We start from the raw sequence: 25,360 nt of genomic DNA on the forward strand, positions 1-25,360 counted from the left end.
ACAAAATTCAGTTCTTAAAGGGATAGTTTCATTTACTCACACTCCAGGCATCCTAGACTTCCTTCTTTCAAATGAATCCAATCGGAATTATTTTTAAAAATTATCTTTCACTCACGTCTAAGCTTTAGAATGGCACGGGTGGGTGTTTCTCTTCATCAGTCCAAAACAAGTCCAATAAAGTGCATCAATTCATAATAAAAAAGTGCCTCACACGGCTCCGTGGAGTGAATAAAGGCCTCCTGTAGCAAATCGATGCGTTTTTGTAAGAAAAATATCCATATTTAAAACGTAAGAATCACTTTAATCTTGCGCCAACTGGTCGTAAACGTAAGCCTTTCCGGGCGGATGACTTAGGACATCGGCGTTGCGCATGCGCCGGTGAGTCTCGCACAAACCAACGTTTTTGTTTACAGGAGCAAAGGACGCAAAGTTTCCTTATTTTAGCAAAGGAAAAACAGTCTCCTCTTAGTTTAAATTGAAATCCTCCGACATTTTTCTTTACAAATCCTCGTTTTGAACTTCTAATTCGTGACCGGTGCTGTGCTTACCTATCTCCATGGCACGTTCGCGTTTGGCACATGTGCTTCACCGACGTACTACGTCATCCACCCGGAAAGGCTTTGCTACAGGAGGCCTTTATTCACCCCCTGGAGCTGTGTGAGGCATTTTTTGTTATGGATGGATGCACTTTATTGGACTTGTTTTGGACTGATGAAGAGAAACACCCACCCATCCCATTATAAATCTTGGAAGTGCCCAGATCATTTTTTAAAAAACTCCAAATGGGTTCGTCTAAAAGAAGGAATTCATATACACCTAGGATTCCTGTAGGGTGAGTAAATAAAGTGCTAATTTTCATTTCTGGGTGAACTATCCCTTTAACTCACAGCCACAATATGGATTATTTTTGTATGTTATTGGGCTCCATAGTTTAATTTTGCACTTTCTTGTCAGTGAAATGTTTTTGTCAACTAAAATTAGATTAAAACTGACAAAGTAATGAATATGAATATTCAAATTGATCAAAAGACAAAACTGAATAAAGCAACCTGTAAAAATGAAAACAGGTTAAGTTGTATGCTCTAAAAAAAAAAACAAGGCTACCTTTCAAAGTCATAACTGGGGGAGGGAAAGATTCAAAGTTTTAAATATAGATCAAATTAAATGTAAAATCAGTTTATCACATTCATTGCGCCACTAATATTCACTAGCTCTATTTCAACAAGCAAAAAACTGAAAATTTAATGCATGCAAGAGTAGGCAAGCAACAGTAGGGACCTGGGCTTGCCTGAAGGTGCATGAACTATCATCTAATGCAGCAGGCCTGTTTCGTTCCCACTGTTGTTTCTGAACACACACACACACATTCACAGGAGGAGAACATATGCTCTCTTAGATAGCCACACAGCGCACATGCAAGAGCTAGAGGATAAAGCACTGTAGCAAACAGGCAGGCCAAACGGCGATAAGAGAGGGCACCGGGCTCGGGCGTTAAGTGGGCCGGTTTCAGTCCAGAGCAGGGTGGCTAGCGAGGTACCTTGGACTCTGACCCGGGTTGTCCGGATTGGTTGGGGTCAGGAGACGGGGGTTGAGCTAGCTCAGGGGCAGGTGGGAAGAAAGAGCCAGCCTCTGGGCTGTAATCCCCCTGAGTGAGGGTGACCGGGAGATCCTTGGCACTCAGGGCCCCTACATTTACATGAACAGCAGGGGGCGCTGTCTCTGCCAGCGGCTCAGGCTGCGTGGGGAGAGCAGCCTCTGCTTTCTGTGAAGGTGTTCAAAAATGTTTAATACATGCGGTCAAACCTCACCACTGCACTTCAGCTGAGCTTCACGATTCTCTTCTGTCTCACCTGACACCAGTACTGTTCTATCAAGAGGATGTTCCAGGTTCAATTGATGTTGAGCTCTATCAACAGTATTTTGGGTACAATGCAAACTCAAAATGAATATGCACAGTAGTGCAATTTCCAAAAATTCTGGAGGTTTTAATCTGTATTATGACATATATCAGTATGAATCAGATTATCAGCAAGAAAAAAAATGTAAGTTGTAAGAAAGGGGTGGGGTTTAGGGAGACTAAATGATTAAAATGAGAAGTCTATAGTTTCACCAGAAGAGTGAGTTATGACAATTACATTTAAAAATACAAAGTGAGAAAAAGAATTGCTTACAAGGACTACCACTAGCTCAATAACATACCTTTAGAAAAAAAATGTAAACAGATATCGGAATTGGACGATAATGGCTTTAAATGTAAACAGCGGCACCAACCCGATATGAAAAATTATGCCGATATGTCTTGCCAATAAAATAAATAAATCACATGTGATCAGGGTGTGCTAGCGATTACATCTGTCAACAGTGTGGCTCATTCTTGAAGCAAAGTTTTGCCTGATTGGTGATTAGATTCACTGTTTTGCTGTAAAAAGATCTTCAGAATTTTTTTTACAGCTCTTTTGCTTTACACAGTCTACAAATGTTAAGGTTACCACTGCATATTTCTGGGGGGTGGGGGGTACAGCAATTGATAACTAGTTTATTTATAGTTATTTTCAAAGTATCAATGTACTGTCATTATAAAAGAACTACATTATTGTTTATAAGTTCTTGTTAAAAACGAACCAAAATTACTTACAATAACAATTTATCTCAATATTTCAGCCAAAATTGCAATCAGTGTATTTCTAGTGGCGGTACTTTCAAAGAATTAGTTCACTTCCAGAATAAAAAATTCTTGACAATTTATTTCACCTTCATGTCATCCAAGATGTTCATTTCTTTTTTTCTTCAGTCGAAAAGAAATTAAGGTTTTTGAGGAAAACATTCCAGGATTTTTTCTCCATATAGTGGACTTTAATGGAAACCAACGCGGTGAAGGTCCAAATTGCAGTTTCAGTGCAGCTTTAAAGCGTTCTAAAAAATTGATATACTTTTTAACAACAAAAGCTACACTGAAACTGCAATTTGGACCTTCAACTCATTGGTTCCCATCAAAGTCCACCATATGGAGAAAAATCCTGTAATGCTTCTTAATTTCTTTTCAACTGAAGAAAGAAAGATATGAACTTGGATGACATGGGTGTAAGTCATGCTGTTCACTGAGCTTAACTTGTATTGAACCAGGAACATCTCACTAACATGCAAAATAGGGTGATTCTGGGAACCATGCCATTTAATAATTTACAACTGGACAAGGTTCTGATTTTACGTTACATCTGATGTCAGTTTAATTCTATATTACAGTACAACGTTTTGGCTCTCTTGTAACACAAGATCTAAGACACTTTGGATATGATAGTGGCCACTGGACCCTTATAGATAAATACATTCACAGTAATATATTTAACACTGTAAATCCATCATGCACATAATACTTTCTGGTAATGACATCATTTTGCATGACAAGTAAGGGGACAGCTAGACCACAAAGATGGGGCAATCATTTCACATACTTAAAGATACAATGTCCTCACTTCAATCTCCAATGTGATCATACTGAGATAAGAGTCACAGCGTTTATGTGAAGAATAACAGCCAAGCCATATTTGTCACATACACACACACACACAGACTTCCACACAACTACACGCTCACATATAATACATATAATAAATACGTGGAAACAATTATTAATTGGTCATTGTCACTTCTCTAGTACTGCAATGATAGGGTTTTTAATGCACTCCGCCTTCAATAGCGCCGCTAGAATACTTTTCTCACGCACACCACGGCCTCCAGACAACAGGGAAGGCGAACGGCTCGCAGAAACGCTACCTGCTGAGGTGCAGGGGCCTTGAACCCTGCGGGGTCGATGCGGTTCAGCGGTTCGGGCTGGTACCCTCCGTATCCAGGAGGTTCCTGGATGACGGGTGGGTCCTCCCGCACAGGCTCTGAGGATCGAGTGATGGCGGGTTCGCTGGGCGGTCCAACCTCGTCGTTCAGGGTCTCGTCTAGTTCCTGGTCCGTGTAGGCTCCGCCCTCTGTGTCAGTGTCCTCGTAGTCTGAGGTGTGACGGCTGTCCGTGCTGTACATACTGTACTCACTACCAGGGGCAGATACATAGGACAGACGGTCATCGTGAAGATCCAGATCATCGTCAGGTGCGCCATCCGCCTGTATAGATCGAGAGCACAAGATCCAAAGAATTCATTCAGAGAGAGAGACAGGAAAAGGAGAGAACAACATGTAGAGAGAGATTGTGAGAGAATGAAAATTGAATGGAAGGTTAAAAAAAATCCTTTTCATTTCATTTTTTGTTATATATATATATATATATATATATATATATATATATATATTTTTTTTTTTTTTTTTTTTTTTTTTTTTTTTTTCCCAGCATTATTTTAATTAATGAAAACTATTTTTCAATGGTTTTAGTTATCAGAATGAGAATCTCTTTTTTAGCTTTATACTAGTAAGAATATGAAAAGTTTGGTTTAAAAAAAAAAAAAAAAAAAGTCTTAATTCCTTAATTTTTTTGATTCTAGACTGTTTTGGTACATATTTTATGAGTTTAACACTATTATGGTGAAACATCGCAAAAACAAAACTCAGTCCACTGGGAGTAAGAACGGATGTTGATTAAATAAACCATGCAGCGGACAAAATTAATGTTGTGACCACAAGAACAGATGCATGGGAAACAAACTATGCTCTTTAAAAATAAACATTGAACCAAGACACCAAACAACCACAACTAAACCCTGTCCCTGAAACCTCAAACATGTGCTGTGGAATTACATCACTGTGAAAAAGTTTGATGAAACTCACCTTGCCCTCTGAGACCCAAACCAGCTGGTTCTGTTGCTGTTGAATGGTCTCCTTCAACGCTCCATACCAGCCATCATTCATGTTGTTCATGTTAATGGTGGCTAAAGGACAGTGACAGGAAGGAAGACATTATATCACTCAAAAGAGAATCCAGCTGAGTCAGGTTTTTCTAAAAACAACCTTTTCTTTTTTCATTAAAAGCAACTACCTTAATGTCTGCTGCACAAAGCATGCAGCACTGCTATATTATGTGCCCATGAATTCCTCCAAAGGTGGATCACTGTTGGATTCTTTCACTTTACAACTGAGTGAACTTTTTGCCCTGTCACATTTACATTTATGAGAGGCCTTTATTCAAAGTGATTAACAAATGAGGAATGCTATAACACAACAGCCTTTATAGAGCAAGGCCTGATACAGTGTGCTTGTCTTAATACCTCCATAAAAGTTATGACTAAAACCTGGAGATAGCAGTCAGGCTGCTGAGTGTGACCCATCATGAAATTTAATGTGATGTACAGTTTTATTAATAATTATTCCAAATGATTACTGTCAACTACATTTTTCAATTCATTTTAAAGAGGTGTGCATGGCGTAGAGTAGTATGAGTGTTTGATTCACTTTAGCAAACCAGTTCATGTGGAAATTTGGGTTAATTTAAACCGAAAAAAGAAAAAAAAAAAAAAACAACAGTTTAGATATAATCAGAAGTTTAACTATTTATCAGTTCAATAAGATATATAAATCACTTTAATTAGCATACAATGTCGCTCAAAAGTTTGGGATCAGTACGATTTTACCAAAATGTGGTTCAAATACCAAAAAAAACCCATTATTGTGAGATATTACTACGACGTGATCAAAGCTGAACTTTCAGCATCATTACTCCAGTATTCAGTGTCACACAAGCCTTCAGAACACATCATTATCTTTCTCAATATGCTAACTGTTCATAGCGATTTCAAAATAAAAAAAGTTTAAACCCTCACTCTCAGTTTACACGTTTTGATGTCCACATATTCAAGAAATGACAGTGGTTGTAGCTTTTCTATCATAAAGAAATGGCCAAATATTAAAGTTTAAGTGGACATTTGAATTAAATGTTGAGTCAATATTAAACAAGGATTAGATCACACAGTAACGTGTTCAATCATCAGGCCGTTGGTGCCCTCTGCAGGCATTTATTATAATACAATGTACAAAGCAAATAGCAAAGATTCATATTGTTAGAAAAGATTTATATTTTGAATAAATGCTGTTCTTTTTAACTCATCAAAAAATCCTGGAAAAAAAGTATCACAGGTTCCAACAAAATATTTGGCAGCACAACTGTTGCCAACATTGATAATTCTAATTATAAATCAGCATATTAAAATGATTTTTGAAGGATCCTGTGACGCTAGGAGACTGGAGTAATGGCTGATGAAAATTCAGCTTTGCATTACAAAAATAAATTATATTTAAAAGTATATTAAAACAGAAACCATTATTTTATATTGTAATAACATTTCGCAATATTACTGTTTTTTCTGTATTTTTGATCAAATAAATGCAGCCTTGATGAGCATAAGAGACTTCTTTAAAAAGCATTACAAGTCATACTGATCCTAAACTTTTGAACAGCAGTGTATATTCAGCTGCTACTTTTTGTGTGTGTGTGAACATGTGTACATGTTCTATTTTTAAAGTCACGAACACTTTACAAATGCTTTTATTTATCAGAATCATTAACAATCTGGCTTAAAAGAATGATTAATTCATGAACTGGACATCACTACTGTGTGTGTACATGCAGAAATGTTGCAAGATGTGATCAGTGTTGCTGTGCTTTTATAAACAGCCTCATTCAGCATGTCTCGGTCCGTAATTACTATATTTATACCATCGTGCTTTGTGGATAAGGGTCTACGTTTGCATTTGAACCAATTCTCACTGTCTCTCTCAGTCTTTTCCATTTTTTTTCCAATAAAGAAAACACAACCTTAAAACATCTGTGTTTACCTGTGAATAGGTGGTGGTTGTTCTTTCTCAGTTTGAGTGCACGCTCATGGAGTTTCCTGGCACTCTTCCTGGACTCTGGACACAGTCTGGTCCTCATGTTCTTCACGCCCTGCTTACTGTCAGGATTCAAGAACACCACGATGGGATACCACTGAGCATAGTTCAGCCGATCCACGGCATTAGGAGTAATGTCCAATACTGCATGCTTGTCCTGCAAAACACATACAAAAACACCTTTTTAATTTCATGGATTCTCAAATGTACATGTTGTATCATAATCCACCAGCAGGAGACAGTAGCGCTCTTCACACAATTTTGTATGTGTGTGAGGCTCTCACCCGGTCAATTATCTGTTTGATAGTGTGAAGGCGTATGATCCCCGAACTGCGCTGGTCAGTGCCGGCATCTCTGGGTTCACTCTCTACACAAGAGAAAACAATCCATCTTAGCATCCATGTACATTTCCTGTTTTCGCCCTCTCATGCAGTACCTCAGCATCTTCACCCCTCAAAAGCATACAGTGAGGAGGCATTTCAACATGGATGTGCACATGCGCCCGCATACACAATATGAGCACCTGCAGACTGTTCACATGTTCCATACGTGTAACATCAATGTGGTGCGATGCATTTTGCTTAACTACAAATATCCAAATATTAAATATATTACACAAAGTGAAGGGTGGAGGGGCATCTGTACACCACAGTGACTAAAAGAGGTCTGGAATATCTGAAAAACATTTAACATTAAAGAGTGCAACCAAAAGGTCATTACAGTGTAAAGCTAGTGTGCTTTGACCTTTAGAAGCCATTGGTGGCTTCCCACACATCAATACATTACTGGGATACTTCACCCAAAAATAAATATTCCATTATCATTTACTAACCCAAATAGAAAAGAAGATATTCAGAAAAAAGGTGTCTTTACTTACAATGAAAGTCAATGGGGTCCAACAGTGAGTAAATGATGAACATTTTATTTTGGGGTGAACTATTGCTTTAAGACAGCAAGCCTACATCTGTATCCTTATCCCTCTAAAATAGCAGCAACTACAGGAAGTATTTTCAGCAAAAAACAAACACAAAAAAGCCCAAAGAACCACAAAATAACACAGGAAGCAGGTGCTTGGGATGGGGGAAAATCAATGAGCAATGTGCCTTAATCTCCTCTCAAGCATGACTGAAGGGTTGGGGGGGTTGGAGCTGTCGATAGCATGAACGCATCTTGGATTTTTTCATCGTTAACATTCCAAGCGGTGTCGATTTGGTGTAATTAAATAAGGGATGCCATAATAATGCACAGCCTCTAGTAACTATGGTTACTGATGGAGTGAGCTGATGTGACTACTGTATGCAACGTACTTTCCCTTCCATCTGGGTGCTGTGTCTCTGAAAAGCAAATACAGTCATACAGGAACAATGTTATGTAAATAAAGCCAGTGGCCACTCATGGAATCAGTTTACAAGCTGAATTTTAAATGCACTACTGAAACTGGAGAGCAGGACAGCAGCTGTGACTGCTCAAGTATGCTGCACAGGTAGGTGGACTAGAAAATTGAAGCGCTGTGTCTTATCAAGGGATGCGTGTTAACAAATGGACACTCACTTGCAAGCTCAAACAGGTCAGGCACCTCTCTCGCCAGTTTGTCTCGTGCAACGTCAGCAATTGGCCCGAAGATCACAATAGGTCTCAGGAACCCAGCTACAATGAGAAAAGGACAGCTCTGTTTTAGTCTAAACAGAACATAGAAATTTACCTATTCTCATATAACTGAATGACCAATATTAAAATCATATGCTATAATGTTTAAATCAACTAAAAACAAACCTAAAATTATTTAAAAAAAAAAAAAGTAAAACAATAATTGAATTTAGACATCAGAAATGGATATTTGTTTTGAAATTTGTTAAAAGGATTTGTTATAAATTTTAAAGAGATAGTTCACCCAAAAATTAAAATTCTGTCATTACTAACTCACCCTCATGTCATTCCAAACCTGTAAGACCTTTGTTCATCCTTCGAACATAAATTATTGCTGAAATATTTTTGATGAAATCCAAGAGCTTTCTGACCCCACATAGACACCAATGCAACTACCATGTTCAAGGCCCAGAAAGTGAGTAAGGACATTGTTAACATAGTCCATGTGACATCAGTGGTTCAACTGTAATTTTATGAAGCTATGAGAATATCTTTTGTGCGCAAAGAAAATTGGTAGTTGCATTATGCAGGGTCAGATAGCTCTCGGATCAAAAATATCTTTGTGTTCTGAAACAAAGGTCTTATGGGTTTGGAACGACATGATGGTGAGTAATTAAAGCCAGAATGTTTATTTTTGGGTGAACTATCCCTGTAAGTCACCATTAGTTGGTGGCAAAGGTAATTTAAACATAAAAATGGGGGAAATATTGTAAATTTACAATATTAGTCGATGTGCAACCAATATTGAAACTCAAATACTGACTGATAACAGATATATTTTTTATCCTTATCTAAGATACACACATACCTTCTCTAAGAACCACTCTCTCATACGCAGGGAACTTTGTCTGAACAGGCTGAGCTGACAGATCTTCTCTGCTCTTCCGCAGGTTCCTCTTTGAACTGCGCAGACCTCTGAACCTCCAGAAGTCAGCTCGGTCGCCTCCTGCAGTTTTGGGGAGTGTATACTGTACGCTTGACAATTGCTCCGCCCTGATGAGAAGAAATAAGGTCATCTTAAATTAAAAGCATAATGAATTTCGATTCTCTCAAGGACAAACCTGTATATATAGTCATGCAATAAACAAGATTAAAAAAAACAGTACTTTATAGTGATCTACTGATCTATATGTGACCATGGACCACAAAACCAGTCTTAAGTAGCACGGGTATATTTGTAGCAACAGCCAAAAATACATTGTACATTCTTTTATGCCAGAAATCATTAGGATATTAAGTAAAGATCATGTCCCATTAACATATTTTGTAAATTCCCTACCATAAATATATCATCAGTTCATTTTTTAATTTTAATATTCTCAATATTTAGATTTTTTTGCACACTCAGATTCCAGATTTTTACATCAATGGAAAACTTATTAAATCTCAATTTCAAAAAATTGACCCTTATGACTGGTTTTGTGGTCAAGGGTCACATATATGATCTACCAATCTGTATTTAATCTGTGTCTATTTATTCCTGGTGCTTTACTGAGTGGTTACCTGTTCTTGTTTGGAATGATGCCTCTTTCCACTTCCTGGTGATTCTTCCCAATGCGGATTGCCAGCCAGGAACCCAGTTTGCCGTTGTAGAGGGTGTCCACCACTCTGAACACCTCTCCCTTATTAAAGCTCAGTCCATACGGAGACTCTTTCTCATACTCAAAGTGTGTTCTGATGTAGAAAGAGTCGCCCACATCAGACTCCACTATCCGCCGGTACACTAGAGGACAGGACATAAACTAGATGCTCAACGGGAAGTGATGAAGAACAGCTTTATAATAACACTAAACATCTTTCTTAAAATTATCGAATTTTACTGAACTAAACAAGACAAGTTAGGATAGCATAGTCAGTTGAGCCTTAAAGGAGAAGTCCACTTCCAAAACAAAGATTCAGATATGTACTCACCCCCCTTGTCATCCAAGATGTTCATGTTTTTCTTTCTTCAGTCGTAAAGAAATTGTTTTTTGAGAAAAACATTTCTGCATTTTTCTCCATATAATGGACTGATATGGTGCCCCGATATTGAACTTCCAAAAGGCAATTTAAATGTGGTTTCAAACGATCCCAGCCGAGGAAGAAGGGTCTTATCTAGCGAAACGATTGGTTATTTTCATTGATATAATTCAATTTAAATACTTTTGAATCTCACACTCCTCTTGTCTTCCTCTCCCTGAACTCTGTGTATTCTGACTTAAGACAGTTAGGGTATGTTGAAAAACTTCAAAAATCATTTCAAAATCATCCTACATTGCTGCAGAAGACCAAACACCCTTAACAAAAAAGTAAAACAGCGATATAGGATATAGTAGATATAGGATATAGTTTTTCAACATTCCCTAACTGTCATGAACCGGAACAAAAACAGTCCAGGCAGAGTAAGACAAGACGAGTGTTTGACATTAAAAAGTATAGAAATTGTATAATTTTTACTAAAATAACCGATCGTTACGCTAGATAAGACCCTTCTTTCTCAGGGATCGTTTACAACCACATTTTGGATCATTTAAAGCCGCATTTAAACTGCATTTTGGAAGTTCAAAATCGGGGGACCATATCAGTCCATTATATGGAGAAAAATGCTGAAATGTTTTCCTCAAAAAAACAATTTCTTTACGAATGAAGAAAGAAAGACATGAACATCTTGGATGACAAGGGGGTGAGTAAATTATTTGTAAATTGTTGTTCTGGAAGTGGACTTCTCCTTTAAACATATCAGTTGCACTGCTGTTTATGAAGGGTCAAAAAGCACTCTGATTTAATCAAAAATATCCTAATTTGCGTTCAGAAAATGAACAAAGGCTTCACAGGTTTGGAACGACATGAGGGCGAGTAATTAATGACAGAATTTTCATTTTTAGGAACTCTCTCTATTAACTGGCAGACTGCACATTATCTCGCTTATTACACAAGCACTTACCAAATAAACAAATGAAATGGTCATAAAATGTTGTTTCAAATTGTTTTTTTATTTTATTATGTGAAGAAAAAGGCAACAGAGTAGTTTGAGAGACACGATCCTAGTGCAAGCTCGGTCATTTAAGCAGAGATATTTGATTGCAGAAAACATCTGACCGCAGAATGCTGTGACTGTGCTGTTAAAATATTCTAGACCAGTGGTTTATAACAGGGGGCCCGGGCCTACTAAGAGGCCTCAGCAAACTTCCAGAATACCTAATTTAGCATCAGAACTACCAGAAATGCATATCAGATTTGATGGGCTTTCAAATATTGTCTTGGATACGGAGGTGGGGCTCTTGGATTTAAAAAAAAAACATCTAAGCGAACATAGGCAAACATAACTGATACATGAATAGCGTATGCATGTGCTCACCATCTTTCTTCCTCTGCGCCAGGATGGTGACCTCTTCACCTCTGGGTAGATCGAGCAGGAACAGCACTGCTTCCTCACGAATGATGTTTGCAAAGTCAACATTGTTAACCTACAAGCAGAAGGGAGCACACGAAGAAAACAGGCTTTAGATCTCTGCGGTGCAGTACCCTAACAATACACTGTTTATTGACAGTGGAAAGAGAAATAAAGAGAAGCGGAGTGAGAGAGAAAATCCACCTTTTCTGTTTCTACTTTATCTTAAAGTCACAATCACAGGGAGAGGGAAAAAAAGAGTTAAGGTGAACGTGCAGTCACCCCTGACAAAATGGAACGGGAAAAACAATGAGCTGGGAGTCTCGCTGCGGGGCAGGGCCTGGAATCTAAGGAGTGTGTGTTTGTGCAAAAGGGACGGGAACTTTCATACACGCGTCTGTACGCACACTGTGATGACCTGCTCTGGGACTAGTGTGGGAGAGGCACAAAGCTATCCATGTTTGATTAAAATGTGCTCTGTGATAAACAAGCCTAAATGAGTGACTTAGAGTATTACACACAGCGACTGACAATAAGCGTAAGACCACTGGAGGCTTGAGTTAAACAATGAGCGCCATTGTGCGGCCGAAGGCTAAACAAAGGAAAGCTGGAAACAGAGGAGAGACAGGCACTGAGTCAGAGCAGGAGTATGTCATGATTATTTTTGCCCACAGCCACAGGGGTCACATAGTGTCTTCATATTTTTCTGAGAAAAAGTGGGATGTTACACAGTGTTACAGCACAGAGATTAGTCAACAGCAGATGTTCAGTAGCAAAACTATCAAACAGAGGCATTCTTAAGATTTCTTAGATATGATTAAGCATGCTACTGTATCTGCTACACCAAAGTGTTACAAATGTGTAGATTTAAAAACAAATAGAACAGAAAAGTTACAATTTGGCTCCAAATAGTCTGACATTTTTAACATTGCTTAATTTGATTATATATTATAAAAATAATGTTAACAAAAATTAATTAACTTTTATATTTTCTGATTCTTAAAATTCTACAGATTTCACCTGTAACTAGGCAAACACTAGGAGGACAGGATTGATCCTTAAATTGACAGACCTTAAAAATGTTACTTGTATCTAGCAGTAAACGTAAAAAAAGATGGTCCTCACCCTGAGTATCTGGTCTCCCTCCTCCAGGCCTTCTTTAGCAGCAGGACTGTCTTCCAGCACACCAGCCACAAAGATCCCCACATCATTTCCTCCCGCCAGCCTCAATCCTACGCTTTCTCCTTTCTTAAACTTCACCAGCTTCATACTAGGCCTGCTAGCAGAGTAAAACTTGCTTAATTATCTGTACCTGTGCATATGCACAATAATACAGAAAGTTAGGGGTGGGCGATATGACCAAAATTGTATATCACAATACGAGTAATTTTATTTCACGGTAACAGTATGTATCACAATGTAGTTATTTTTGCTTTAAACAATTTCTTTATAACTCGTCACAAGTGTCAATATCACAAAAAACGGACTTAATTAGCCTAAATTAAAAAAAAAAAAAAAAAAAAAGTGAGTCTTTGACTCCAGAGGATTTAACAGTGTTGCCGCGGAATGTTTTTAATGTCTACGGGTTGAAGCGACCTCAATAACATGATATTTAGCCCCTGAAAGGTGTCTCTTACATTTTCCCACAGCAACATTAAAATAGTGTAGATTAGTGTACAATGTTTCATTCACTTAACATATTTAATACTGGGGGCAAGTTATTAGACATATTTAAACATTTTTTTAAAAAGTAACAATAGTTACTTTCCTTGGTAATTAGTTAACTTTTAGAATGATGCATCTCAGTTACTATTTGTGAGAAGTAACTAGTAACTATAACTAATTACTTTTTTAAAGTAACATGCCCAACACTGGTTTCAACAGGTTAGAATCACTTGTTTTTAAGCTGCAATGTTAAAAAATGCATGCAAACTAAGTTTTTGTGACCACAAAGCACAACAGCGTCATGTGAGAGTGTAACCGCGATAGATACAACAGTTGAAAATCTCTACCAGCTGACAAATTTCTACTGGTTAATCATTTCTAATGGTACATCCCTCACAGAAAGCTTACTTTGCTAGTAAATTCAGAGTCACTAGAAAAGCCACTTGAAAACATGATGCAAGAATAAACACAAACACTGACCGGAGGATGCTGTCGTCATGGGTGACACTGGGCACAGGGGCGTCAGATGGGCTGACTGGCAGATCAACATCAGGTTGCCCAGGTTGTGCATACACTGGTTTTGGCTCTAAACACACATTTCTGTTAGACTCTGACCATGATGTATGACGTACACACATATTTCTTTTAACAACAGGCTCTTAACAGGTGATTAATCAGCCCAAAAGGAACATGAAGAACCAGAGCGAAGCTAGGTCAGATTAGGTAATTCCAGAACAGAATGAAGTAAATGGCAGCACAGTACATAGAGAAAACTAAAGGAGAGGAGAGGTCTGATTTTGATCAGTGTAAAAGTGGGAGTAGGAGTAGGAGCAAGATGGGAGAGCTCTCCAAGGAGGAGAGGGAGATATAGAAAATAATGAACAGTACAAAACTAAACATTGTGCTTACACACTATTTAATACACGCATAGATAGTACGTAAACCACACGTTTTTTTGCCTCACTGTAAAATATAGTTGAAAAGCCACAATAAAGAGAGCCAAAGCAATATCTGACTTTCATGTTTGTAACAAAATCCACAGTCAGTGGAAATGGATGTACATTACAAATGTTTGCAGAGTTTGTAGTACTATATAAGAGACAATATATGTGTCTATTACTGTCGCTATTTGTTTTGTTTTTTTTAAGTAATCTAAAACAGTTTAGAAACATGAGAATTTGACTATTTGTGTTTTGACATGTTATTTTAAACATGCAAAAATATTGTAATATTGTTTGCTTGATTATTGTAAATCATGTGGAAATGAAACATGAATTTACCACTGGACTGGGAAGATAAGACAGTAGGAGAGCAAAAGGAAAGACAGAAGACGGCTGAAAGTCTGGAGGTGAAAGTCCCAACCTGGCAGTGGAGGGATCTGTTTGTCCCCGGGCTGTTCTGTGGGCTGAACCAGAAGTGCATCCTCCGCCATCTTAACTGGAGTGGATAAAGCCACTGGTTTGGAGATGCGCTCCTCCTCACGACTCCTGTGGCTACAGACACAAACAGCTCACAGTTACAAACTGAGCCTGGGTTGGTTACTGCTTATTAATAGTTGACATATAACATGGACATTAACTTTATTTTACAAAATCAAGATTTTAGGTTACACTACATAAAGCAGAGCACATTTTAAATATATATTAAATGACCACTGTTTATATGTAATACCTGGCTACATGCACGAACGACTAAAAAATATGCAGAACAATATGCAAATACTGAAAAAGTAACATCAATGTCAGACATCAATATTACAAGATAACGAGAGGTGCCTTCATAGACAGACACCATGATGCAAGCAAAAAAATCCTGTTGGGCAAGTTAAAAAGACCTCTAAAACAAAGGTGGCACTTCACAAACTGTAGATAAGATTTTGGTCAGCATATATGGAAGTTTCTGAGAACATGTCAGACATTATATTTGTTCCACATGAATATGAGAGCATCCTGAAGTGAAAATGTGTGAAAAATGCTGAATTGAAACAAAACAGAAGGATCATGAACACAACAATGCTTGAAAACAGCAGAGATAAAGATTGCTCATTAGACAGCACCAGATGCCAGTGCTTTAGGTCAGACTGAATAATTTTTCTCCTGCTAAAAATTATGCTAGAGCTTCTTTTAAAACTGTAAACATGAACACAACTCTCAGATATTTAAAATGCTTTGAGGCATCACAACTATTCTCCATTGCATATTCTGATTTCTACAGACACAGAAAGCTGGAGAAGGATGAGTTTAGGATCAGGACTGCACTCTAGAACTACGGGTAAATTTCAGAGTCACATGGTTGGTTCAGCATGACTCAGACAGGAAACTGACCACTCCTGAAATTTTACTTTTTTCTTTGATAAACACAATTAGCATTGTTGTGCCAGCTGAATCAGTAAAAACAGATTTCTGCCAAGAAATGCTCATCTGTCAGAACAAAACAGAAACAGATTAAGAAAAAAAAAAAAGTCCTTGTTATCTGGCAGTGTACTTTATCTGAAAGCTCTTATGCCTTGGACATGCACAAAAACACACCGACACACAGACACAAAGACCTACATAAACCCGAGGCTCTCCTTTGCTCTGTTGGTTTTCTCTGTACTAGCACATTCATCACACACAGGCTAAATCCTTTGCGTTTGTTTCCCATGTGACTTGTATCAATCTCTGAAACGCTTCTATGTGCATTTGTGCATTAAATCCCTATAATATATATATATATATATATATATATATATATATATATATATATATATATATATATATATATATATATATATATATATATATATATAAAATAGGGATTTAAGGCACTTTTCTTCTAAACGAATACTACTCTTTTTATACTAAGCAAATAAATTGATATTTCTATTACAAATAGAAAAATATGACACTTGGAAGGTGTTCATTCTTTGTTTTACTTATGAATTACTGCTGGTAAATTTACTTTGCAAAATCACAATATATAACAGGCTATAAACCTAGAAGACCTATTACGTCACTAGATTTGAGTCAGCAAAAAATATAGAGGGTTCACTGCAAACAAACAATGACTGTATGATTTTGAGATCCATCTTTTCACACTGAGGACAACTGAGGGACTCATATGCAACTATTACAGAAGGTTCAAACGCTCACTGATGCTCCAGAAGGAAACACAATGCATTACGAGACAGGGGGTGTAAACTTTTGAACAGAATGAAGATGTGTACATTTTTCTTATTTTGCCTAAATATCTTTTTTATTTTCATTCAGTACTGCCCTTTAGAAGCTACAGAAGATACTTAGATGCTTCCCAGAACACAAAATAAGTTAAATTACCCTGATCTTTAACAAATTTTTACCCCTCGGCTCTTGACGCATTGTGTTTCCTTCTGAAACGTCTGTGAGCATTTGAACCTTCTATAATAGTTGCTATAATGAGTCCTTCAGTTGTCCTTAGTGTGTAAAGATGGATCTCAAAATCACACAGTCATTGTTTGTTTGCAGTGAACCCTCTAAAAAAGGCAAAAAAAAAAAAAAAAAATTGGGACCTCAATGATTTTTCTGAAGAACAGTGGGCAGTTTAACTTTTCAGGACAAACAAGGGACTCATGAAAAAAAAAAAAAAACAGATGTGGATCATTCAGGTAACAACACAGTATTAAGAATCAAGTGTGTGTCAATTTTTGAACGGGGTCATTTTTATAAATTCAACTTTTACTTTCTCTTGTGGGCTAAATGTAAATGTCTTTGATGTGAAATATCTTATTCAGATCAGTACTAAAAAAACATCATGCATTTTGTATGATCCCTCTTATTTTGGTAAAAAAAAAAAAAAAAAAACATTTTGCAGATTCTGCAAGGTGTATGTAAACTTTTTATTTCAACTGTACATATATGCAGAAATTCCCCAAGAAGTTTCTAGTCATTGAATTTTATATGTCGGATTACTTTTTTTCTTTAATATACGCTTATGTAAAGCACTCTGATTTACCACTGTGTATAAAATGTTATATATAAATAAACTTGCCTACCCTAACCTAATGCACAGACAACACTGAATCAACACACTTAAGTGCTCTTGAGAAACTATGCATAGAGGAAAGATTAAAAAGCTGACAGCTCAGACAGAGGGGAGAGAGAGAGTGTGTGTATCTCTGTGGTTTGTACAATGAGGAAAAACCCATCTGGTGATGCAAATTTCAGAGGGAATTGTGTTGTCTCTTGTGTGTCGGGGTTAATGAACACACATGCAGGAAAATGAATTCAGGCCCATTTCTGCATAACAGCCTTGACACCCACTGGCAGTTTCCACAAACACACACACGCACGCACAAACACACACACACACAGAGCTAGTTGCCTCTGCGCTACCAGCTCAACGTGACAATGCATGCTAATTTCACTACAAGCACATAGTAATGCACTACATCAAATGCATTAAAAGTGCATTTTCAAAACTAAACCGTCCATATACAACACAAGACGCACACATTAATAGGACTATGACAAAATTGCACAAAAACACAATCACAAACAACAAATCCAGCTAATATCCATGCACTCGGACTCCATCTACAAAAACTATCCACTGTGTGCAGAGCACAGCACTTACAGCGGGAGCATTCTGCTGAGAAAAGAGCCCGTCAGCCTGTGTAGAGACAGAGCAGTTATTCAACGGCGAGTGAGTGATGCATGGCTCTGAGATATTAACCTGGCTCACTGACAAACAGGTTCATCATTCCCCAAAATGCCTCCAAAACTAGCAGTCCAAGTCCAGTAAATTACTTTTTAGACCATCCATTAGTTTAGTGGTGCTGAAGGAGGACCCTAAAGCATTCCCATGTTGCCCAGCCCTGTTAATCATCCAGATAGTTAAGAGAGACAAGATCCAGCTTTTATTTATACAATGTGGCTGGATTAAATCAGTTCACATTGTTTATGTATTCATGTATTTACAACATGTTCCCCAAGGCTGCATTTATTAGGTCAATAATACAGTAAAAATAGCAATATTGTGAAATATTACATCAATTTATAATGACTTCTATTTTCATATTTCATACTTTAAATTCAATTCAAATTCAGTTAAATTCATGTGATAGCAAAGCTGAATTTTCAGACATGAATCCAGCCTAATTATTCTAATATGCTGATTTCATGCTCAAGAAACATTGTAAACATTGCTGAATAGAAAGCATTTATTAGATTTATTTTGTTCAATATGAATGTCTTTACTGTCACTTTTGTTCAATGTTAATGCATCCATGCAGGAAAAAAGGTATTATTTTTTTTGAAAGAAAGAAAGAAAGAAAGAAAAAGAAAAAAATATATATAACATACATTTGTTTAAATATGTGCCAGTCTTGGTTCCATCCACTATAGTATTCAAAATATAAGTTTTAATTTGTTTACATAATATATGTACGCGTATGTGTATTGTGTATATATATTATGTATATATACACATACACACATATACACACAAATTTATATTCATATAATTTATATTATATATATAAATAATTTTAATATAAAATTTTCTTAAATATATGCATGCATATGTGTGCATTTATATATACATAATAAATATACACAGTACACTCACATATATTATCTAAACAAAAACTTTTAGTTTGGATCCAATTATTTGCAATTAATTGTACGACAGCACTAGAAATGCACTGTAAAACTGAACTGAAATCAAAAATGAATGTGAGCTCTAGTATCTTTATATTCACTCTCATTCAGTGGAGATCGATGATTCTGCTAATATTACAGACACTGTCCATATGTGCAAAAGCAGACTATGTACACACACTCACACTAGAAATTGTTACAGCTGTGGCAATTCTCTGAGACTTGAAAGGCATCAGTGTCTTGTTGAGGTGAGGGAGCCGATAATGAGGTGTAATCTGAGTTCAGATATTAAGTGAGACGCTGCTGTAGACAGACAGGTGGAGGATGTGTGGGGACGTGAGGTGTGAAATTTCATTATAATACAGCCTGCAGCAGTGTGGGGATGTGGGATGTAGAGAGCAGCTGCTTTAATGGCAGGAAAGATGGCATGTCTCCTGGGAAAGGATTGGAACCTTGTGGCATTGTCATCTTTTTCATCGTTGTCTCTTAACATACTCAGAGTCTCCTGGAAACATAGTTTCGTGCTCTTTCTTTCTTACTTCCATCTGTTTTACATACTCCACTTGTGTCTCTCATGATTTCCTTTGGCCCCCATCCACCACTTATAAATTGCACCATGGTAACCACAGCTTCCGCCAAAATACTGTTATTGATATAGTGAAGTATACAATTACAATAAAGAATTAATGAGAATCTCTCATCCTGTTTTATTTAGGGCTGTCTATCAAATTTAAATCACAAGTATAATGTGAAATTCTGATTGAATAATTCATCAAATTTTAATTGAACAATTAATCACACATGATTGAAATGAAGATATTACTGAGACTGAGAAATTATTAAATAGAAACAAAAAAATGTTACCAAAAATAGCTTTTTGTAAATAACCAGTGCATATTTTGGCAAAAACTGTGGTTACCATAGTAAATTTTAGTAAAGGACCAGTGTTTATTTATGCATATATGTATGTTTATGATGCACTAGATTACTGGTAACACTTTACAGAAAGGTTAAATAGTTAACATCAGTTAACTACATTAGTCAACATTAACAAAGGCTGAATAATTCTTCTACAGCATTTAATATCTTAGTTAATGTTAATTTCAGCATTTACTAATGCATTATTAAAATCCCAAGTGTGTTTGTTAAAATGAGTTAATGCACTGTAAGCTAACAAGAACTAACAATGAACACCTATACATTTTATTAACATCGATTAATAAATAATAGTATTATAAACATATTGTTCATTGATCATTCATGTTAGTTAATATATTAATGTTAACAAATGACACCTTATTGTAAAGTGAATAAACTCAGTATTCTGTCCAGGTTGTCGTGTTCTCAGGTGATAAATTAAACCAGTCGTCATAAAGTTCTTTGGCAACAAGCCAACTCTCATACATATCATTACATCATACGTATATAATTATATGTATACACTGCCATTTAGTAAGATTTTTATGTTTTTATTGCATATGCATTAATTTAATCAATAAAAACAATATTGTAATATTTTAAAATATTGTTACAATTTAAAATAACTTTTTTTTATTTTTCTGTTTTTTTATTTTAATATACTTTAAAATATAATTTATTGCTGTGATGCAAAGCTGAATTTTCATCAGCTATTACTCCAGTATTTATATGATCCGTTAGAAATCATTCTCATTTATTATCAATGTGCTGATTTATTATCTATGCTGGAAAATTCAGTTTTGACCACAGGAATAAATTACATTTTAAAATACATTAACACAGAAAAGCATTATTTTAAATTGCAATAATATTTCACAATATTACTACTTTCTGTATTTTTGATCAAATAAATGTAGCCCTGATGAGCAGAATTAGAATTAGAATTAGAATTAGAATATACTTTATTGTGCCATTTCTGGGTAATTCATCTTGGACATCCATGACATGGCCACCACACAACATTAATTCACGTATCACATTACAACACAAATTCCACAAAAAAAATATAATACAAAGCTACAATATGCCAAACAAACCCCACAATTTTGTACTTCTCTATTAAATAGAGAAACAGCAGTTGGCACAAAATAATTTTTGTAGCAATTTAGACTTTCAAAAACAATAAAAATCTTACAGATCCCAAACTTTTGAACGGCAATGTACGTAATGATTTTGGCCCATCAAAACCATTCCAGTCAAATGTGTATTTATTTATTTAATATTTTTTTATTTACTTTTTTTATTATAGTTGCTTTGATTGATTGATTGATTGATTGGTTGATTGCCTGACTGACTGACTGACGTTTTGGACAAATATTTTCAGCTCCCCAAAGTTCAGTGCATCATTGTCCAAACTTCTGAGGTTTTTACTAGTCTGTAGCATCATACAACAGATATCAAAACACGCTGATTCTTGTGCTTCATTGTCTCTTACACAAACACACACACACAAACAACACTGGAAAAAAACTTGCTGTCAACACTTCTCACGTCTACAGTGCTAGAGCACATCCACTACGTTAGTTAAGACAGCTACATGAGCTCAGCTCTACTGTAGTGTCAAACTGAGTTACGGTCAGCCAGCTTACTGCACCATGACCAGCACTTACACTCTCCTCTGACTGCAAGCAAAACAAAACAAAAAAATATTTCACACAAATACAAACCAGTGACAGTAAGCGTAATATTTCTTAAACCTAATGTATATCTGTAAGTGTGCAAATCAGTCCTATATGCATCACTGATTATTCTGACTCATACTCATACAGGGCTGAGGGGGAGGAAACCTTGAAATCTCTCATGACCAGCAATCAATCACAGCTATCTTCTGTCATTAAGCAGATCGATGCAGCCTTACTGCTCTAGATGACATCTGAACCTGCTAGTAGATGTGACTTGCATACATATACCAGAGGATCATATAGTATATATTCATCTCTCTATATTAGTGAGGCAATCCAAAGCATGACGTTAACCAGCGGACACTAATGAGAAAGTTAAGGGTCTTTGAAGAATCATTTCAGGATCTTGAGGGGGTTTTGTTTGGTTAATGTAAGCATTTCTGATGTCTCTTACCTGCCGTTGCTCATCTGCTGTGGAGAGTGGCCGGAGATGTCAGAGGGCTCGGAGCGTTTGTCGGGGGAACGGGATCGACTGCGACGGGTGCGCTCATGGGAATGATCTGATGCCAGTGAATGAATTTCTGAAATGTCTGTTAAAACAAATCATGATTTTCAAGTGTCAATTTAGTCCAAGTTGGCTTGCTTTTAGAAAAAAGTCAATACAAGAAAAATAAAAAAATAAAAAGGACAAATGCGAATTTTGTCATTATTTTGAAACACACTAGCTTATAGATAATCTTAAAGCTAACATATTCATACTAAAAGCCAAAAAACGTTTTGATTTCATGGGGACTTTAAGTCTAATCTTATCTTTTTCCAGATGTACATACAGTATTTAACTAGGATCATCATCTCACCATCTCTGTCTGAATTAGCTGAGGGAATGCTATCGTCCATGTCTGGAATGTTGAGGAGTGTCGCTCTCTCGTCTCTCTGCACCACCATCTTCAGCTTGCCTTTCGATCGCTCTATAAGCTTCTTCGCGTCTATCAAAGACAGGTTCTCAGTCACTGTGCCATTGATCTACATGAAGAAAAGAGGGAGATGAGAAAGAACACCATTTTCTGGATGAACTATGAATACACAAATCTGTCATTTTGTATGATACAGCTTTAAAAGTGACAAAGGCCTAATCAAATTACATCAGGTATAAAGCACTAATCACTGTTGAAAAAGCCTAACATTCTACATGTTTTTCCTATCACTTTTGATCAGTTTAATGTATCCTTGCTAAATAAAAGTATTAAAGGAGTTCTCTTCCAGAACAAAAATGTACAGATAATTTACTCACCCCCTCGTTATACCAGATGTTCACGTCTTTCTTTCTTCAGTCTTAAAGAAATTATGTTTTCTGAGGAAAAAATTTAAGGATATAGTGGACTTCCATGGTGCCCCTGAGTTTGAACTTTCAAAATGCAGTTTAAATGCAGCTTCAAAGGGCTCAAAACAATCCCAGCTGAGAAAGAAGTGACGTCGCTTTGAAGCTGCATCTAAACTGCATTTTGGATATTTGAACTCGGGGGCACCATTAAATTCCACTATATGGAGAAAAATCCTGTAATTTCTTTACGACTGAATAAAGAAAGACATGAACATCTTGGATGACAAGGGGGTAAAATATCTGTAAATTTTTGCTCTGGAAGTGAACTTCTTAAATTTCTTAAAAAAACAAAAACAAAACAAAACTGAACAGCAGCGTATATGCAGTACAAAAAAAAAATTCTGTCACTGATTTTCCACTTACAGAAACTTGCAACAAGCCTGCTGGCAGTGTGCTTTTTGCCCTGCAGTTTCACTCCAGTGCTCTCTGGGATATGCTCTGTTCCACTCAGTAAGCACTAGCCTTATTTAGCTGATGACGGCTCATAAATTCACATGGAAATGTCAAGTAGTTTCCCCAATTAAACAACTAATAACCTGGTAAGTGTTAGACCTCTTCTTCAGCCAAAACTAGTCAGTCAGTTGAGACTTTTTATATTCTTTAAGGTAGAAATTAAAGTATAATTATGCCAACATTAACAGGTGAAAAAGGTTAAACTAATTTAATTTTGAGTGTGCTTAAAGTTACTGTACCTAAAGGTGCTGTAAGTGCCTTTATAGAAGTATTCCCGAAAGATATGACTGAAATAATTATGCTGAGATATCATACTCGTCTGAGACATCATAATCTCTATGAACAGACAGTGACCACAAGCAACTGTCAGATTCTTCATTCAGCCAATGAGAAGGCTTTTGAGCCGCTTTCTGCCTGTCAATCATTTTGCACAATCACAGTGAGCAGTACATACAAAATGCTAAATGCTGAGAGAATGATAGATTAACTTGGAATGGTTTTCAAGAGTTTAGAGGGAGCCACATGTTCACAATTTCGCATCTGTCAACAACGACTTACACAGCACAGCGACTTTAAAATCTTAATATAAATAGCAAGACAGAGGAAAACAAAGGATCCACAAAAAACTGGTGAAGCTTTTCAGCACTATCCAGTTGTCTTTTTTCCCCTGAAACCATCTCTGATCCATCCCAGACACAGGTTCTCATACCTTCAGGACGACGTCTCCCTCTTGTATGTTGCCGTCACGGGCTGCGAGGCTCTCGGGAGAAATGTCCTTTACAAAAATGTGGCTAGCCAGACGCAGGCCATATTCTGCACGCAACAGAAAACACACACAAGAATAAACAATAACAGACATAATCCACTTGATTTAATGAGTGACTGATAAATCTGACTACTGAGTAACTTACTATAGCTTTGTTCTTGCTAAAAGCACCCTGCGGGTATTTATGCCAGCAGACTAATCACAGCTATTAGCTAATGTACAACAGCCTGCATTACACCTGTTTACACATTCTAATATGTTTGCCAAGCCCTCTGCCGAAGCCATCAATAGTAATTAAGAGGTTTGTCCTCTAATTTTTAACAGCTACACCCACCTTCATTCTTGCGGGACTTGACGAGTGTGACTTTGGAAGGTCGTGGTGGGACGTTGGATGCAACTGATCGTCTGTCTGAGCGTGGGGAAACGCTCCTCTCACGGGAATTACTGTGGTCCCGCCTTCCGGTGCTGCCGCTGCGCTCGTTTCTTCTGCTAGTGCCTCCACTCGCTCCACCTGCATGTGCTGGACCTTCATAATCATCCTCCTCTGTGTCGTCCTCTTCCTCTCGCTCGGACATAGTCTCTCTGTCTCCTCCTCGACTTACAGGAATCTGCACCTTCCGCTTTCTGCGGATCGTCTGAACAGCGAATATTAACATTTTAACAAGATAAATAAGATTAACATACTAAAAGATAATAATAGAACATACTAACATTAGCAAAGGCAACAGCCAATCATGAGTTCAAATATTTTGGGGTAGAATCAGCTGTATCCATATCACTCGTATCACTGAAACCCTAAAGTACTGATCAAACTTGGCTCTTAAAAAGGTCATGCCACTTCTCAGAGGACAAAAAAAAAAAAAAACAGTGTCTAGACACTGACTAACAGGTCCTGTACAATCACAAAGACAGATACTCTGCTGTGCTGCAGTTTGACTCCCAGCATTCCTCACTGCTTAATGTAAAGCTCAGTCATGACTGATCACCTACACATCCTGCCTCCCTCAAGTTCTTCTATCCTCCATCACAGCCCACATC

The 25,360-nt window shown here is 37.0% G+C and overlaps 1 protein-coding gene across 17 annotated transcripts in view; it reads right to left on the reverse strand.

The window, feature by feature from the left end:
* The window catches only part of tjp1a (tight junction protein 1a), a 125,466-nt gene that overhangs the window by 12,645 nt on the left and 87,461 nt on the right, over nt 1-25,360 (reverse strand). For 5 of the 17 annotated variants that reach the window (XM_051115535.1, XM_051115534.1, XM_051115528.1 and 2 more), the window contains 18 exons: nt 24,657-24,957; nt 24,266-24,369; nt 22,580-22,745; nt 22,177-22,312; nt 18,098-18,133; nt 14,870-15,000; nt 13,988-14,093; nt 12,968-13,121; nt 11,810-11,918; nt 9,976-10,195; nt 9,281-9,465; nt 8,377-8,472; nt 8,133-8,159; nt 7,110-7,192; nt 6,772-6,982; nt 4,771-4,871; nt 3,775-4,113; nt 1,538-1,762 (listed from right to left, as the gene is read on the reverse strand). In XM_051115535.1, coding sequence (XP_050971492.1) covers nt 1,538-1,762; nt 3,775-4,113; nt 4,771-4,871; nt 6,772-6,982; nt 7,110-7,192; nt 8,133-8,159; nt 8,377-8,472; nt 9,281-9,465; nt 9,976-10,195; nt 11,810-11,918; nt 12,968-13,121; nt 13,988-14,093; nt 14,870-15,000; nt 18,098-18,133; nt 22,177-22,312; nt 22,580-22,745; nt 24,266-24,369; nt 24,657-24,957 — 2,730 coding nt within the window. The remainder of the gene's footprint in view (nt 1-1,537; nt 1,763-3,774; nt 4,114-4,770; nt 4,872-6,771; nt 6,983-7,109; nt 7,193-8,132; nt 8,160-8,376; nt 8,473-9,280; nt 9,466-9,975; nt 10,196-11,809; nt 11,919-12,967; nt 13,122-13,987; nt 14,094-14,869; nt 15,001-18,097; nt 18,134-22,176; nt 22,313-22,579; nt 22,746-24,265; nt 24,370-24,656; nt 24,958-25,360) is intronic. The other 12 variants (XM_051115536.1, XM_051115544.1, XM_051115538.1 and 9 more) reach the window with 8 other exon arrangements.

Source organism: Labeo rohita, chromosome 7 (genome assembly GCF_022985175.1).
Source record: "Labeo rohita strain BAU-BD-2019 chromosome 7, IGBB_LRoh.1.0, whole genome shotgun sequence".
Taxonomy (NCBI): Eukaryota; Metazoa; Chordata; class Actinopteri; order Cypriniformes; family Cyprinidae; genus Labeo; species Labeo rohita.